Here is an 18,571-nt window from a genome sequence, read left to right on the forward strand (position 1 = left end):
AGTGGCCAGTTAGTGGAAGTACAAGGGTGTTTCTAATAAAGTGGCCAGTGAGTGGAAGCACAAGGTAGGTGTTTCTAATAAAGTGGCCATTGAGTGGAAGCACAAGGTAGGTGTTTCTAATAAAGTGGCCAGTTAGTGGAAGCACAAGGTAGGTGTTTCTAATAAAGTGGCCAGTGAGTGGAAGCACAAGGTAGGTGTTTCTAATAAAGTGGCCAGTTAGTGGAAGCACAAGGTAGGTGTTTCTAATAAAGTGGCCAGTGAGTGGAAGCACAAGGTAGGTGTTTCTAATAAAGTGGCCAGTTAGTGGAAGCACAAGGTAGGTGTTTCTAATAAAGTGGCCAGTGAGTGGAAGCACAAGGTGGGTGTTTCTAATAAAGTGGCCAGTGAGTGGAAGCACAAGGTAGGTGTTTCTAATAAAGTGGCCAGTGAGTGGAAGCACAAGGTAGGTGTTTCTAATAAAGTGGCCAGTTAGTGGAAGCAGAAGGTAGGTGTTTCTAATAAAGTGGCCAGTGAGTGGAAGCAGAAGGTAGGTGTTTCTAATAAAGTGGCCAGTGAGTGGAAGCACAAGGTAGGTGTTTCTAATAAAGTGGCCAGTGAGTGGAAGCACAAGGTAGGTGTTTCTAATAAAGTGGCCAGTGAGTGGAAGCACAAGGTAGGTGTTTCTAATAAAGTGGCCAGTGAGTGGAAGCACAAGGTAGGTGTTTCTAATAAAGTGGCCAGTGAGTGGAAGCACAAGGTAGGTGTTTCTAATAAAGTGGCCAGTGAGTGGAAGCACAAGGTAGGTGTTTCTAATAATGTGCACACCCAAACCAGTGCACTGCAGCAGTGCTTTACAGGCTTGCAGCACCTCATCTGTTAATGCCAGCCTTGTCAGATCACTGTTATTATCACAGTCACGCATTTTGCTCTGGGGTCATTTCTCTGCTCTGTTTTTATGTTGCGTTTCTTACTGTTCGCTCTTTCCTTTCTGGTTTCATAACCACGCTTGTGCTTTTTTTCCATCCCATTCTAGAACCAACTTGGTCCAGCCAGCACATTCCGGTGGGTTGCCATGGCAACTGCGCCGCATCCCTCCCGTCTCCTGCCGCCTCCTCTTTGTGTTGAGTGTCTGCCTGTGTTACACAAGGTCTACATGTAGATGCACATCGATGGTCTGACAGGAACCCCCAATAAAATGAAAATAAAATCATAATGAAATGATAAAAGGCACGCGGTCATTTATCGATGCCATCTAGTGTAATTTAATGAAGGCACTAAAGCAGCTGTGGTAGAGTCTCAAGTGTATGGTCAGTGACATTACTGCCCTTATGACCATGATGCATTACATAACCAGGCATTTACAGAGAAAGTGCAGATATTGTATAATTGTGCTGGGAAACGTTCATTCCTCATCATTTCTGCATGTGCCACTGCCTCACTCTGGGCTGCTTCTGCCCGTGTTTACAGTACAGCATGGGAGGAAGAACTGGGTCAGCAGCCCTGAAGGTTTTTCTATTGCAAGATTCATGCAGAGAAAGTCCATACTGTGCCACGACACTTCGTCCAAAATTCAGCTTCAGCTGTGCAAAAGTGGAGCTCCTCGTTATCATTCGGCCAAACACAGAAGGTGCACTGACTGAGCATCTTATTAAATTTGGTCCAAAATCAACCGTACACAGACTTCTCTCCTATGCCAAATCAACAGATCGGCCAAGATGCGTTTGGTGTTTGAATTTTGCTGCTTTACGAGTCTAATGTAGCTGACATGTAATGCAAGCTTATAGATTTTGTAGCATTTACGACTATTAAGGAAGACACACAACTCATACACAAGTTGTTGTGGTTTGTTAAAGGCTGTAGTTGGCCTGAGCCACAGCGTGTAGAAGGCAAGGCTTTAGACTAACAGATAGCTCTGGCATTAGATCAGGTCTGGGCTCATTCACGTCTGAGCACTGACTGACTAGAGATGGGGAGTCGATTCTAAAAGAATCATGTCTGGGAGTCGGGGTCGAGTCTTGGCCAGTGATTCTAAGGCCCAATCTCCTTTCACCCCACTTAGCCCTACCCCCCCGTTTTGTGTGTTCATGTCTAGGGGTGGGGTGTCCCAATGCTTGTTGAGATAGAGGGGTAGGGCGAAGTGTTGGGGCTACATGGCCCTCCAAACAGAGGTTTTTCAGAGACTCCAAACAGAGAGTTATGAGAAGAGGTTCTTCATAACAAGCCTAAAAAATCACTAATAGTGTGCTCAAGTCTCAGTATCTAGCGAGCTAAATTTCCCATTCCACCTTAAATAGTCCAGCGGCTCTGATACCCAGAGAATAACTGCTGTACACTGTTAGAACACAAAGGTTCTGTTCAGGAACATTTTTCATTCATCAAGGCACAAACAATATAAATGTTCTCTCAAAGGTTCTACAGTGGCTTTAAGGTCTGACTGTGAAGCTTAAATCAGTTCCTCCAGGTGAAAAGTTGGTATTTGTACCTTTTCATAAGTGAATGTTTTAAAACAGAGCAGTAGAGTAAAAGCCTGGAGGCGAGGCGAGGCGGGGTGTGTGGTGTACAGCTTAGAACACATTTCAGTGGATTATGGTACAAGAGTATAAGAGTAGTAGCATCTTAATGCCTGAACAAGTCCACATCAAACAGCAGCTCTGACCTCGTGGGCCCTTGAGAAAAGCACACAAGCACCTCGTCCCTCGCACACTGTCCAAACTTCTTTTCACCAACCGCTGGTCAGCAAAGGTCCATTTCAGCACATCGGAAACGAAGACGTTTGAAAAACATCTCAGACCCTCAGCTGTTCGTATTTAAGCTAAAAGACATTCAATGACTAAACCAGCTCACCTTTCCAGCGTGATGAGGAGAAGCTCATGAGCTCCCTGCACAGCATGTGGTAATGATTCAAATCAGTTCGCTTATAGAAAACAAAGTGATTCACTTTCAGCCCCTTATAATAACCACATTTACTCACGGACTACGGGGTGAAACATTTAGTCCCAGCTCAGAGCTCAGAGCTCACATCAAGCACTTTCAGTTCTCACTCAGTTCTAAATGTACTGTCACGTATTATTACTTATTAATCTCGAGTGAGAAAATGAGCTGCGCAAGTGAATTTTTCAACAATCCTGAATTATTTAATCACTGAGGTGTAAACAGAGGGGTTTGGTGTGAAATGGTTCAGACGTCTTTACAGTGGTGGTGATGGGAACCAGGCGTCGCCATGACTACAACACAGATATAGACACTTTATTTACCATCCAGAACCACCGGAGAACCTACACGAGTCTTCTGAGCTTATATATGGAGTGTTAATGATGGGGAAAAAAGTGGAAAATCTAAAATAATTCATTTTCTTGGGGGCTATTTTGCCTCACAGCATCCTGTATGTATTCCTCCACCAATGACTGGAGTTTAAAAATGTGTTTGAAGCCAATATTTTCTCTAACTGGACTAACGAGTTGTGTTTGGTTTTTAATCACTTTGAAGGGCCATAAAGCAGAAAACTGAATTTTCCTTTAATAAAATAATACAATGTTTTTTTTAAAAGATTATCTTGGGTATGAAAACTAGTTTCACCGACACTTCAATGTTCAGTTGCTTGTTAACACTAAAAGCTGATCAGCCAATCACACGGCCACAACTCACTGCATTTAGGCCTGTAGAGGTGGTCAAGACAACCTGCTGAAGTGCAGACCGAGCATCAGAACGGGGAAGAAAGGGGATTTAAGGGTCTTTGAACGTGGCGTGGTTGTTGGTGCCAGACGGGCTGGTCTGAGTATTTCAGAAACTGCTGATCTACTGGGATTTTCACGCACAACCATCTCTAGGGTTCACAGAGAACGGTCCGAAAAAGAGGAAATATCCAGTGAGCGGTCAGTTGTGTGGACGAAAACGCCTTGTTGATGTGAGAGGTCAGAGGAGAATGGGCAGACTGGTTCCAGATGATAGAAAGGCAGCAGGAACTCAAATAACCAACCAGAATCTCTGAGGAACGTTTCCAACACCTTGTTGAAAGTGTGGCACAAAGAATTAAGGCAGTTCTGAAGGCAAAAGGGGGTCCAGCCTTTTACTAGCAAGGGGTACCTAATAAAGTGGCCGGTGAGTGTGTGTGTGTTGTGTGTGTACTAAGCTTCCCATAGTATTTGCTGTATTTGTTCAGCCCCGCCCACTCATGCTGAAGCTATAGGGAGAGCTTTAATCCTGGACTGCTCTTTAAATGAGGGCCAAAGTAGCAAATGCAGCCTGTTTAATTTGGTAACAAGAGGGTGAAAATTGTGATGTGAGAATGAATTGTGGTTATTATGGGTCCCTCTGATGCACAAAACCACACAAATCTTATAAACAGAGGGAGAAAGTTCAGGGTGGAAAAATAAAACACAAGAAAAATGTGGGCTATGGGCCCTTTAAACGTCTGGTTCACTGACAATCCTGCCTGGTGATGTACCGAAACATAACGGCATCAAGAACAACAGCTTCTCCTGCCCTGTTTCTGACTTTGGGCCGTTTCCAACGTTAGAAACACAAAGCAGGTCTGAGTGCGTCTTCATTTTAAGGTTATGCAGCAGCACGTGACTCTGTGTCTACAGCAGAAGGAGATTGTTATCCTCATGGCCTCTTCCTTCGGGCACAGGATAGCAACACCGGCTCTAATTTGTGATTGGTCAGCAGGGTTTTTGGGAGCCAATTAGAAGGTTTCGCTGAGTTTTCAGCAGTTAGGCCATGGGAATGTAGGTGAAAGGTCCCGTGACAAACTTGTTAACCCAGCCCCCGCAGCACTGGGCCACTCCAGCAGGGTACATATTTTTGTCCTGATGGATGTTCCCTGCGCTGCTTCCAGTGGAGGAGAGGAACGTGAAAACAACACTTTAATGGCACCGGGACGCTTTCCAAAGACGTAAAACAGGCCCATGTTTTCGTGCTTATACAGTCAAAACTGCCTCAGATAAAGTGAAAGTTTATGACTTGGCAAAAGAAAGTACACCATCAGCACTAAGAGACAGCTGATGTTGTCACGCTTTGTCCCTGTTCTCTGCTTCACTGGTGTGGTCAGGAAGGGCCGTCTGTTTTTTCGGTTGCCTTTTTTTGCCTTTGAATGGCGTAATTAGGTTTGACCTCATGTGACAAGGCTGGACAAGCTGACTGGATTTAAAACAAAAAAGCGGTGAGATTTATTTCCTGTGAGTCTGCTGGATATACATATTTAGTTTAATTGGACACTCTTAAGAAGCTGGTTTGTCTTTGTCAATACAGCTAAACTCTTTGAAAGGGGCACTCCACCTATTTTTTTTCTAATTCTATTTATTATGTGGTTAAGTTGTAAGCAGAGTGGTTTGGTGTGAAACGCTCTGTTCTAGAGAAAATGACTTAGTCGGAATCGTTACACTTAAATATAAAATAATGCTGAAAAAGGCCAAAATAATCATAACAAATTGTAAAATCTGAGATGTCAGGAAATGCAGCACACTGTTAAAACAACACTGCAAAGTAGATTTCTTAGTAAATGAAAAAGTGTTAAATCTAGTCAATATGCACTAAAGTACTCACCCGTCTAAATCACTGAATTCAGGTGTTCCAGTCACTTCCCCGGCCACAGGTGTATAAAGCCGAGCCCCTAGGCCTGCAGACTGCTTCTACAGACATTAGTGAAAGAATGGGTCGCTCTCAGGAGCTCAGTGAATTCATGAGCTTCATGGAATGGGTTTCCATGGCTGAGCAGCTGCATCCAAGCCTTACATCACCAAGCGCAATGCAAAGCGTGGAGTACAGTGGAGTAAAGTGCCGCCACTGGACTCTAGAGCAGTGGAGACGAGTTCTCTGGAGTGACCAATGACACTTCTCCATCTGGAAATCCAATGTACGAGTCTGGGTTTGGCGGTTGCCAGGAGACGGTACTTGTCTGACTGAACTGTGCCGAGTGTAAAGTTTGGTGGAGGGGGGATCATGGTGTGGGGGTGTTTTTCAGGAGTTGGGCTTGGCCCCTTAGTTCCAGTGAAAGGAACTCTTAAAGCTTCAGCACCAAGAGATTTTGGACAATTTCATGCTCCCAACTTTGTGGGAACAGTTTGGGGACGGCCCCTTCCTGCTCCAACATGACTGCGCACCAGTGCACAAAGCAGGTCCATAAAGACGTGGATGAGCCAGTTTGGTGTGGAAGAACTTGACTGGCCTGCACAGAGTCCTGACCTCAACCCCATAGAACACCTTTGGGATGAATTAGAGCGGAGACTGTGAGCCAGGCCTTCTCGTCCAACATCAGCGTCTGACCTCACAAATGTGCTTCTGGAAGAACGGTCAAACATTCCCATAAACACTCCTAACCCTTGTGGAAAGCCTTCAAAGAGTTGAAGCTGTTGTAGCTGCAAAGGGTGGGCCGACATCATATTAAACCCTATGGACTAACAATGGGACTCAAGTTCATGTGTGTGTGAGGGCAGGCGAGAAAATACTTTTGGCAATATAGTGTATCTGATATTTCTCATTATGACATTGTTGCAATAATATTATATGATTATTTGGCCGATTTAGACATTATTTTACTGGATTTGAGCAATTTGATCTAGTAAAAGTGGTTTATTCCATTGGCAGATCATTTTACTGGTTTTAAGCCTGATTTCTTTAAATTAGGAAAATGATCTGCCAATGGAATAAAACCACTTTTACTAGATAAAATTGCTCAAACCAAGTAAAAAGTGTCTAGAAATAGGCTAAATAGTCTTATAATATGCCAACATCAATCTCTTAATGAGAGATATCAGATATATTGACTATATTTAAGATGTTTTTACTTCCTAAGATCAGAATAAGTAAAATCACGTCACAGCTAATCATTTAAATTACCAGATGAAGCAGAAGTTGTCAGCCATCCTCTTTCAGAAAGGCATCAAATGTTGGTACAAGAATCTGCGAAAAGGGAAAAAAGAGATGAAGGAAACTGCAGGGAGAGCTACTGTGCTGTAGTCATGGCGACCCCTGGTTCCTGTCATCACCACTGTAAAGACATCTGAGCCATTTCACACCAAACCATCTGAATCTCTCTTGTTTACATCTCACACAGTTATGCACAATATTTGAAAAGTCAATATAATTCCACTTTAAAAACAGCTTCCACATTATCTAAACAATATCAATCGAAGGTTTGACCTGAGCTGACAGTCCAAGCAAGAACCTTTTTTTATATAAATTACAAATTGTACGGTTTTTCTGTAAACTTCCATCAAGTTGTAAAGACTTTAGCTCCACTTCTAAAAAGTGGGCGGGACAAACCATTAACCAATAAAGTCATGTTTCACTCCCCCCTTCTCAGCATCCTCACCTACATTTACGGCATTTGGCTGACGCTCTTATCCAGAGCGACTTACGATTTGATCAATTACACAGGTAGGTGAAGGTAGTTTTAGGAGTCTTGCCCAAGGACTCTTATTGGTATAGAGTAGGGGGCTTGTCCAAGCAGGAGATTGAACCCCAGTCTACAGTGTAGTAGGTGAAGGTGGTGTTGGGAGTCTTGCCCAAGGACTCTTATTGGTATAGTGTAGGGGGCTTGTCCAAGCAGGGGATTGAACCCCAGTCTACAGTGTAGTAGGTGAAGGTGGTGTTGGGAGTCTTGCCCAAGGACTCTTATTGGTATAGTGTAGGGGGCTTGTCCAAGCAGGACATTGAACCCCAGTCTAAAGTGTAGTAGGTGAAGGTGGTGTTGGGAGTCTTGCCCAAGGACTCTTATTGGTATAGTGTAGGGGGCTTGTCCAAGCAGGAGAGTGAACCCCAGTCTACAGTGTAGTAGGCGAAGGTGGTGTTGGGAGTCTTGCCCAAGGACTCTTATTCACTAGTACTTCACAGTAAAATACAAACAGAAATGTCATTCATGGACTTTCAAGGAAAATTCAAGGAAATTCAATGAAAAATTAATGCAAGAAAAACACAGGATGTTGGCCCTTTAAGTTCTTTTCTGAACATACTGTATGTGTAGCTTTACTCAACTACAGCGGCCATTTAAAACAGTTCTGAATACTGTAAATTTAAAAGTAGACACTTCTATAAAAACCGAGAGTTAAAATGATTTGCATGCCAAGTTATGTGCCTCAGTTCCTGAGAAAAGCTTTCAAACCCCTCCCACGTCACGTTACTCCGTCCTAACCGAGCAGAATAACACAGCACAAGAAGTGCTTTACTGGAAATCAGGCACTTTAGCTGGCTTGTTACTCTTTGCTCTCCTTTCTTACTCAGCCCGGCGTCACGCTGGAGCCCTGAGTTCATCAGGTTCATTAGGTATTCCTTTATTTGTTGCTTTAAAACCGCAGCTCAGTTCAAGTGTGGTCATGTTTCTCTTACATGCTCTGCCTAGTACAGCCCCCAGACGAGATCTGCATTCTTCACATCAGCTGATTCATGAAAGCTTTGGCCTTTTTTCTTATCAGTGATGAGGAGATCATTTAGGAGGGTCGATTTTAGGACACAGGGTGGAACGCAGCTGTATTGTTAAATGATAAACTGTTATAGAGACTTTTGAGTAGGATCATGACAGCTTATAGCTATTTAGGACACTTCAGACAAACTGTGGTAACGTAGAATATATCACTGCTGTCGGAACAAAATGTAAAGGGCAATATATATATATATATTATCACTGTTGTAAAAATGCCTGTTGCCTTTTACATTGTCTGCAAATTTGATGCAGAAAAAGAAAGAACCTAAAATTACCTGGAAAAACGTGTGATCCCATTGACTTACATTAAAACTAAAGTAGGTTTTTTCTTTCTCCTGTGAAGTTACCAGCTGTGAGTTCTTTTCAGAGGACAGTAAATCTGCACCTCTATACAAGCTGCACACTGACCGCTTTAACTTATATCAGAGTTTCATTTCTATAGTGTCGTCCCATCAAAAGATAGAATAAAATATTTGCAGAATATTTTAAATATATATAAACCTTCATAATATGATTAGCCCAAAATGATCCAGAAAGAGAAGAGCAGCCAAATGTACCTATAATCATGGACGCTGAATGGACTAAGGTTCTACTGCAGTCATTATTTCAGTCAAGCAAATGTACTTCAATGTAAGAACAAGTTTAGGATAATCTACCAATCTCCAACCCTGCCAGGAAAACCACAGACCTGCAAGGCTGATCACCAGCAAACCCTGCACACGTTGTAGTTGGATGCTGGTATGCTGGTCAACCCAGCATGACCACACTGGGTGACTGGCTAAACCAGAGCTAGACCAGCAAAAACAAGCTGGTCTATGCCGTTTTTCTCAGTAGGGTGACCAGCTTGGTAGTCAACATCATCATACGGGTCAAAAATCGTGGTTTTCACGTTGAAGCAATTCTACAAAGAAGCTAATCTTGCAAAGAGCAAATCAATGCTCAATCATCAATTAGTAGCCATGTAGCAGATAACGCTATCACGCTATCTGGCCTGATGTCATTAACAAGATAAAGCATTCCTTTTTAATCTAGTCCTAACAGGAGGAGTCAGCTGTGGTACTCAGCTTTATCAGTCCAAGGCTTTGTTCTTAAAAAGGTGAAATCGGTTATGTAGAGAACAATGAGCACTGGAATCATTGGCAAGCTTAAACGGTTCTTCAGGTTGATGAATGTGTTGTGTATGGTTCTTGTATTGTTACATTCAAAATCGCAACCATAGCAGAACCCTAACTATTCTCGAAAAGACCCAATAGGGCTAAGCCAACAGTCTCAAGGGTGAGTGTCGGCAGGCATCAGCAGCGTGACGGCGGCGTGCTAGTTTACTGCTAGGTGTGTGACGGGATCAGCATTGGGACATTCGACCTGATAAGCCTCCAAGCACACAACCAGTTTCTTGGTAAATGTGTCTGTCTGGGAAGCTTAAAACACTGGTGCCAAAAAGATGACAAGGAATGAAGTAGGGGAGCCATAAAACAGTCAACTTGGGATAGTCAAGCAGCTTAAAGCTCGAGTATTGATTATAGCAGTGACTCATCTTCAGTAGGCCAGAGCTATAAAAGCACCGTTAAAAACAATTCTACAGAGCAACTGAGCTGAACTACAGCATTCAGCCTCAAGCAAGATCTTGTAGTCCTGCCTACATTCTAGGCAAGTTTGATCAGCAAATCTTAGTGAGCCGCTTCTGCCTGCAATACTTTGAACAGCCAGTATACGTGGATTTGAAGATTTTTCCAGATTAAGTGACCCTTATTAGTCCCACAATGGGGAAATTCCACCTCCACATTTAATCCAGCCATGAAACACACACACACACCCCAATCCACAGTGCCTGGGAAGCAGTTGGAGGTTAGGCGTCCTGCTCAAGGACACCTCAGTCATGCGCTGTCGACTCGAACCGGCGACCTTCCAGTCACAAGGCTGGTTTCCTAACCTCCAGCCCACGACTGCCCAAAAAGAAGATGCAGTAAAACTAGCAAAATGTGGAAAGTGGATAGTCACACTCAAAACATTCCAGGAAAAGGCAACATGGAATTTATTTTAGGCTAACCACCAAGCATCAGCAACTCCCGTTACCTGTAGTACTAATTACTAGCCTACATCCAACTGCACTGAAGACTACCCAGATGACTAATATGGAAGAGTCACAAATTAGGCTGGCCAGCCAAGAGTCTTTTAATCAAAGAACTTGAGAAGTAATTAATGTTTAACTGTAAAAGAAAAAACCATCCAGGCAGTTTGTGGTAAAAATGTTTAAAGTGTCAATTTAAAAAAAAAAAAAAAAAAAGTCAGCAACTTCAAGATTTTACCAAAACAGATGCCATAACAGTAGACAGTGGATCAAGACCCATGAGTTGTTTTTTTTTTAAAAAAACAGGCAGCGTACAACAGACTAACGTGTAGTAAGCAGGACAATTTTTGGACCCTCACTGTAGAGCATGTACCATACAATAAAGAACCAGCATTTAAAGTTCAGAACAGACAACAATTTCAGAAAAGGGAAAAGAACAAAAAAAAAAACAAACTAGTTAGTAACAATGCAACATTACATAGCTGAAACATAGTGAACATACATGAGTAGATAAAGTGGCTACAAGTTAAGGAAAAATTACGTGTTGCCCAGTCACAGCAGCTCTAGTGTTCATAGTGTCCATTTGTCATTGTCCATTTTTCTTAATGGAAACGAGGGCGTTTGAGTCGGAAACGGGTTAACGCCGAATGTTAAACCATCCACTCCACAGAGCAGAGCACAAGAAAAGACAAGAGACAGAAGGGTCAGATATGCCCTGCAACATCGCGTCCCCAGTTAACATCAAGTTTAATCCTAAAATGTTAAGTTGACCAGCCAACTTCTTTAAAACTATTTAAAACGTGGTTAGAGCCATTCTGGTGTGAGAAAACGGATACAGTACTAATTTGGCCTCACAGCCAGTTTAAAAAGGGAAAAGAAAGGGGTGGAAGAGTGGGGGTTCAGTCCAGAACGAGAGAGAGAGAGAGAGAGAGAGAGAGAGAGAGAGAGAGAGAGAGAGAGAGAGAACGAGAGAGAGAGAACGAGAGAGAGAGAACGAGAGAGAGAGAACGAGAGAGAGAGAACGAGAGAGAGAGAACGAGAGAGAGAGAACGAGAGAGAGAGAGAGAGAGAGAGAGAGAGAGAGAGAGAGAGAGAGAGAGAGAGAGAGAGAGAGAGAGAGAGAGAGAGAGAGAGAGAGAGAGAGAGAGAGAGAGAGAGAGACTCTAATAGTCCACAGGTTCGTCTCCTTCTTCGTTAAGCAGACATGTGCGTATTAGCGCCTGAGTGACAGCGTACGGGTCGCAGTTGGCGGATGGACGGCGATCCTCGAAGTATCCCTTTTTCTCTTGGCCCACAGAGCGAGGGATGCGGATGCTAGCGCCACGGTTAGCCACGCCGGCGGAAAACTCGTGGATGTTGGAGGTCTCGTGGTGGCCGGTGAGACGACGAGCGTTGTCCAGCCCACCTTTAGGGTCATAGGCCCGGATGTGATAACTGTGCCTCTTCCCAAGCCGCTCGATAGACTCCTCAATGTATCTGTTGATAGACGACAAACGTTAGCCATCAACCTAAATATCCAGCAAGTGTGGACTGGTCACTCCAATGCCACAGTTACATGAAAATTTGCCCATTACAATTTTTTTGGAAACTATTGACCTGATGAAAATGCAACTTTGCCAAAAACAAACGTACACACTTTGGAGACTAACTTTCCAAAATGTATGCATTTGTGTGACCATGACCACTCCCTAGTGACCAACACAGAGCATCCACCACAGTAAAGTGGACTTACTTCAGTCCACCCTCTTCCCGCATCTCCTTGGTGCTAAAGTTAGTGTGGCAGCCAGCGCCGTTCCAGTTGCCAGGGATGGGCTTGGGGTCAAACGAGGCCACCACGCCGAAGTCTTCGCAGACTCTGTGCAGAATGAAGCGAGCTATCCACAGGTGATCTCCCATTTCAATGCCTTCACAAGGGCCCACCTGGAACTCCCACTGGAAGACAAACAAAGCCACATGAGCGCTAAACTCAGGCAAGAACTGGGGTCAGTTAAGGTACCGCAGCTGTTCTCTTAGCTGGATTAAGCTTTACTGTAGGGTTCCCAGCCAAGTATCTGTACCTGAGCAGGCATGACTTCAGCATTCGTGCCACAAATCTTCACCCCAGCGTACAAGCAGGCTCTATAGTGGGCTTCAACAATATCTCTGCCATAGGCCTTATCTGCCCCAACTCCACAGTAGTAGGGTCCTGGAAGGAGGAATGACCTACCGTTAGCACTGCCAACATCAATACAGAGATACACAGCATGATATGGACAATATCCCACATATTGCAATGCACCGAGTCAATGTGAGCTGGATACAAACTGGCTTGCTTCATTATTTTGCCCAACAAAGCTGTTGCATGTTAATATCATACATAGTCAAATCAGTACACAAACATTTTGCAACCTTAATAAAGAACATGTGAAAATATACAGGAGATTCTTACCTTGTGGTCCAGGAAAGCCATTAGAGGGCCACCCAAAGGGGTGTCCATCTGTTCCCAAGATGGTGTACTCCTGCTCCATTCCAAACCAAGGGCTTTGTTCCTCCACCATCTGCATGATCTTCTGGCAGGTGATACGATGGTTGGTTTCTAGAGGAGACGAACATGAGCCTTCAAACCCAACAACCACCACTTTACATGACAAATCTGCCATACTCTGCTCATAAAACCAGTTAACCAAGTCAACTAATCTTCTGGGATCAAAGAGGGGGCAGGAACATGTTGAGAACATTCTCCATTAAAAACAACTTAAACTTCACTAAAAAAACATGTTTATATTTACCAGTAGGCTTGTGGTTATACTTCAGCACCTCACACAGGACTAGTTTGTTGGGGTCTTTGCGGAAAGGGTCCCTGAACATGGCACAGGGAACCAGATACATGTCGCTGTTGGAGCCTTCAGACTGGTAGGTGCTGGAACCATCAAAATTCCACTCGGGGAGATCTAAACAGCAAAGATGGGTTAGAAATTAGCCAATAAAAGCAGAATTTACAACATTTCCCAGCTCATTGTGGACGTACATGCTGTTAAAACCTTCAGAAAGACGTACCTTCGACGCTTTTAGGCTCAGAGTCCAATGTTCTGGTCTTACATCTCAGCGCCTCTCCAGTCCCATCTATCCAGATGTACATGGCCTGCACTTTTTCTCCTTGTGGAAGCTCCATATACTGGCGCTTGACCAGTTTACTCAACTGTGAGCTGGATGAGGTCGCCATGCTGATTACTATAAAACCCCTAAAGAAAAGAGATGGAGAACAAGGTCAGTTACAGGAGTTCAGGAGTATTTGAGATGATGCTGCATGCTGTAGGCACCAGCTGTGCGCCACATAGGCGGTGGATTCAACCTTGTTCAGCCAAGTGCACGCAACTACACGTGCTGTGTGCAAAAATCGACCCCCACTCTCACACCACAGGGGGGTTTCTTCCAAATCTGCCCCATGCAACACTACAAAGCACGCATTGTAATGCAGATTGTAGCATTAGGGGCTCACATTGCATCACTTAAGGCCAAAGCTTAAGATGCTTTTCTATTCGCCTGCTTCTTATTGGAACTTTCCGTTCCACCTTAAATGGTGCAGCAGTTGCATTTCGACTGAGGCGCCAGAACGCAACTGCTGCACCATTTAAGGTGGAACGGGGAGTTCCAATATGAAGCAGGCGAAAACGAGCCTATCGCCAGCTTCGTCAAACAGGTGAAGACGCAGCGTAAACAAAGGACTGCAGTCAGCACTTAAACGTGGATTACACGCAAAAGATCTGAAGATTAGGACAGAAGAGAATTAAGAGATTAATCGCACACAAAGGAAAACGAGTCTAGGCAGAAGCGAGGCTGACCGCCCCGCTCATAGGCGGGTTGAGGAGTAAAGATTAACAGCCTACCTGGACACCCCAGAAAACTAAAACAGGCGACGGAGGACGGACGGGTCCAGATATCTGTCTGTCTGGTCACGGTCTGCTGGTCTCTCATCCTCTGTGCAGGGACCCCGGGATTCTCCCGGACTTATATCCAAGCTCCGGGAACCTGCTGCGCTCTGATTGGTCAGAGGGCGTCGCCGTTGCCGGGGCGCTCACAGTCCATTGGCTGGTAAAACGGCCACTTCCAGAGACTCGGAGCGCGGCTTTAGTGGACAATACAGGAAAAAACAGGAGCGGATGAAACGGCCGTGAAAGTTACTGAGGCAGAACTATAAACACTCACTGAGCGAAATCAAACCACACAGAAAGACGAAGTGGCTCTCCAGCGCCACCCTGTGGTTCTGCGCTTGAGTGCATGTAAATGAATAAAGAAATTAATTAATTAATAAATTAATAAGTGTGTATACCTTGCAAAAAGGATCTCTCAACAAATTAAACCAGCAAATCTAATTAATATATATTGTTTATACTGTTAAGATCGTTCTAAGCTTATTTTTAAGAGTATTGAACGTATTTCTATATGTTTTATTAATTTTATTTAAGTGCAATTCTGTCAGTATTTTTTGACTCAATAAATTACTTACAACAAAAAATCTAATAACATTAAAACTCTTATATTATATGATCTTGGAACAGTGTTAATAGTTGATATTCAGACCATACGCGCGCGCACACACACACATACACACACACACACACACACACACACACATATACAGTCTCACACACACACACACACACACACACACACATACATACACTCACGCACATACACAAACATACACAAACATACACACACACACACACACACACACATACATACACTCACACACAGACACACGCATACATACACACACACACACACACACACATACACACACATACATACATACACTCACACATGCATGTAAATATATATAAATGTGTGTGTGTGTGTGTGTGTTTGTGTGTGTGTGTGTTTCGTGCAGCATACTGAGCTGTGCTACGTGTAGGAATAAGGGGAAATTATGAATAAGATGAATGATGAAATAATGAATTATGAATAATAATAATAAGATAATGTTATTATTATTATTATTATTATTATTATTATTATTATTATCCACAAATATTATTACACATATATTATCCACAAACACCGCAGACCAGCGCTGATCGCTGTCAGGTTAGGTAAACAAAACATTCCTATTTATTACAAAACAAACACACCGGTGCAGTAAATGGCTGACCTGCGCCCCCTGCCGGCAGATTTGTGAAAAAAACCCCTCAAATAAATGTTCATAGCGCCTCAGCAGCGCCGCCACGCGGCAGAAAGTAGATCCCTTTGTTAACTTTGCTTTCATTGTTTTTTAGAATCAGAATGTTCGTTTAACACCAGGAGTACAAGGAACTTCTCTCGGCGCAGGAGTCAGCATGAAATTACATCTAAATAAACAAACAAACAAACAAATAAATAAATAATACATGTAAACATAAAACAGAGAGCACACAAACAAACTGGGGGGAATGTGCAGGTTGGGCCGTGTGGACCAGTACAGCTACAGTCAGGCGCTGAGGAGCTGAAGAACCTACAGACGGAACAGCTCAGAGAACCGAGCAGTAAATATTAATATAACTGTAAACATGTTTATAAAATATGTACATTGCAACAGGTTAAAGTGCAAATATGCACTGACTACAGTACACGCTTTAAAAAAGGGTTCTTCAGGGGTTCTTTAGTGAAGAAAATGGTTCTAAACACCCAAATAACATTTTTCATGATTAAAGGGTTCTCGACATGGTGAAATGGTTCTTCAGATCGACAGAGAATTTGCTTTAAATGGTTCTATATAGCACCAAAAAGGGTTCCGCTGTTGTTATGGTGTCGAGCTTCACACTTAAAAAATATGGTACTTCAGTGGTTCTTAAGTAAAGAAAATGGTTCTACGTGTGACCATGAACCCTCAAAGAACCCTATGCATGTTTAAAGTTTGCGGTAGATGGTTCTGTTTAGAACCCTTTTGTTAAGGGTTCTCTATAGCGCCCAAAAGTGTTGTTGTGTTGTTACAATGTCAACTCTGTAAGAATAGAAGAACCCTTTTTGGTGCTGTATAGAACCATTTTCAAAAAGCTGCCATAGAGAACCATACACTCGCCGGCCACTTTATTAGGTACAGTTCAGTTGCTTGTTAACACAAATATCTAATCAGCCAATCACACGGCTGCAGCTCACTGCATTTAGGCATGTAGAGGTGGTCAAGACGACTTGCTGAAGTGCAGGCCGAGCATCAGAACGGGGAAGAAAGGGGATTTAAGGGACTTTGAACGTGGTGTGGTTGTTGGTGCCAGACGGGCTGGTCTGAGTATTTCAGAAACTGCTGATCTACTGGGATTTTCACACACAACCATCTCTAGGGTTTACAGAGAACGGTCCGAAAAAGAGGAAATATCCAGTGAGCGGTCAGTTGTGTGGACGAAAATGCCTTGTTGATGTGAGAGGTCAGAGGAGAACGGGCAGACTGGTTCCAGATGATAGAAAGGCAACAGGAACTCAAATAACCAACCAGAATCTCTGAGGAACGTTTCCAACACCTTGTTGAAAGTCTGACATGAAGAATTAAGACAGTTCTGAAGGCAAAAGGGGGTCCAGCCTTTTACTAGCTAATAAAGTGGCCGGTGAGTGTAGATAGCAGATTCTTCAATCTGAGAACCCTTTCACAATGCAAAGAACCATTTGCATGCAAATATTAAAAAGGGTTCTATACATATAATAAGAAGAACCCTTGAAGAACCATTATTTTAAGTGTTGTAATAATATAATAACCCTTTATGGTGCCGTACAGAACCATCTACAGCACATTCTCCAGCACAGAGCAGAACAATGGGCCCATGTGAACGACCTTGTTGGAAAAAGACCATTAGAACCATTAGGATTAAATCCTGATAGTTTTGTTTTCTAATGGTAATTGGCTTAAAGGTTGCCATTAAAGACCAGTGGTTTTCCAGTAGGCCATTTATAAATTCCAACAGATGCATCTAGAATCAGTCACACACACACACACACACACACACACACGCACACACACACACACACAGTGAGTGGACGTCTCAGCGCATTTGCATACAGATCAGCCTCCTCCTCTGTTTGCTCTGTTGGCTCGTCACTGGCCGTCTAATCAGGCTGGAGTTAACTTGATCTGCTTTATCCCATCAGTCCTCAGTTGAGAAAGAGCTCACAGGTCTGCTGAGAGATGATGAAGTGTTTGTTGATTCTTCACCACGTTCCTCAGGCTGCCTGTAAGTGAAGAGCTCCTCAGGGCTGTTAAAGAACAGCTTAGCACGTCTTTCTCTTCGTCTGCAATCCTCTGTAATCCTCTCACTCCTCTCACCAGGTCTTTGGACAGACCCCTCTCTCCTATCTGTCCTAAAACAAGTGGCTTAAGTGTCCAGAGATACCACACAGTCAGGTATCACTCACCACTGTTTACCCTGACTGTACTAAAGCTGACTTCAGTAGCTAACTCAATAATGTAGCTATATATAAGGTAAATTAAAGGGCAATTCCACAAAATATCCCAATTCCTGCATAACTAAATGGTTAAGAGTCGTTTGATTGTTTCTAGAGAAACTTACTAGTTATAGTGCTTCTTTTCTGCATTATTTTCTACTGTAATACATGCAGACCGTCTATGGAAAATTCTATTATCAGCATAACGATTTGCGATTTGAGTGAAAAGTAGAATCTTTAATGAATATTAAAGAGAATTTGTGAAATTCTCGCCATTTGGTGGTGTGTCCCTGTGTTGCTTTAACGCCAGCCTGTACTCGAGCTGCATGGAGTCCACAAGTTTGTGTGAAAGTCTCTGATCAGCAGATCAGACCCACCTGAGAGTCGTCTGATCACGAGCTTCACTGGACGAGATAAGACTTGTCCAAAAAAGACAAAGGCCTTAAAGGGGAACTCCACCAATTTTCCAAATTTTCTACATAATTCAACGGTTAAGATGTAAACAGAGTCTTGCAGAGCAGTTTGGTGTGAAACATTCTGTTCCAGAGAAACTTACCAAGTCAGAGCTGTTCACAGTGGTGGTGATAGGAACCAGACGTCCCCCTCTAAAAGCCCCCTCACAGAAAGTTCCTACATGAGATGGTGCTGAATTCACTGCCTGGTGACATTTGTTTTATGACATTTGTTTTATGTTTGGCCTAGAACATGCATCTATT

At 43.3% G+C, this 18,571-nt stretch overlaps 1 protein-coding gene across 2 annotated transcripts; it reads right to left on the reverse strand.

Moving 5' to 3' along the window:
* Window positions 1–11,547: 11,547 nt before the first annotated feature.
* Window positions 11,548–14,487, reverse strand: glula (glutamate-ammonia ligase (glutamine synthase) a). Of its 2 annotated transcripts, XM_017716962.2 has the most exons (7): window positions 14,333–14,487; window positions 13,503–13,687; window positions 13,235–13,396; window positions 12,895–13,041; window positions 12,524–12,651; window positions 12,199–12,398; window positions 11,549–11,942 (listed from the first exon to the last, which is right to left on the reverse strand). In XM_017716962.2, exons 2-7 carry the CDS (start codon window positions 13,666–13,668, stop codon window positions 11,630–11,632), a joined length of 1,116 nt encoding a protein of 371 aa, XP_017572451.1. In that variant the 5' UTR covers window positions 13,669–13,687; window positions 14,333–14,487; the 3' UTR covers window positions 11,549–11,629. The 2 variants fall into 2 exon arrangements, with proteins under 2 accessions (XP_037387098.1, XP_017572451.1); XM_037531201.1 differs by lacking the exon at window positions 14,333–14,487 and having other exon boundaries at window positions 11,548–11,942; window positions 13,503–13,686.
* Window positions 14,488–18,571: the final 4,084 nt, after the last annotated feature.

Source organism: Pygocentrus nattereri, chromosome 19 (genome assembly GCF_015220715.1).
Source record: "Pygocentrus nattereri isolate fPygNat1 chromosome 19, fPygNat1.pri, whole genome shotgun sequence".
NCBI classification, from domain to species: domain Eukaryota; kingdom Metazoa; phylum Chordata; class Actinopteri; order Characiformes; family Serrasalmidae; genus Pygocentrus; species Pygocentrus nattereri.

Bases quoted from the DNA above. Each gene is read 5' to 3' on its own strand.
- glula (XM_037531201.1), bottom strand. From the start codon at position 13,668: ATGGCGACCTCATCCAGCTCACAGTTGAGTAAACTGGTCAAGCGCCAG. The intron at 12,399-12,523 runs GTACAGATACTT...TTTGTCTTCCAG, and splicing joins CTGAAGTCATGCCTGCTCAG to TGGGAGTTCCAGGTGGGCCC. The intron at 11,943-12,198 runs GTAAGTCCACTT...GTCTATCAACAG, and splicing joins CGGGAAGAGGGTGGACTGAA to ATACATTGAGGAGTCTATCG.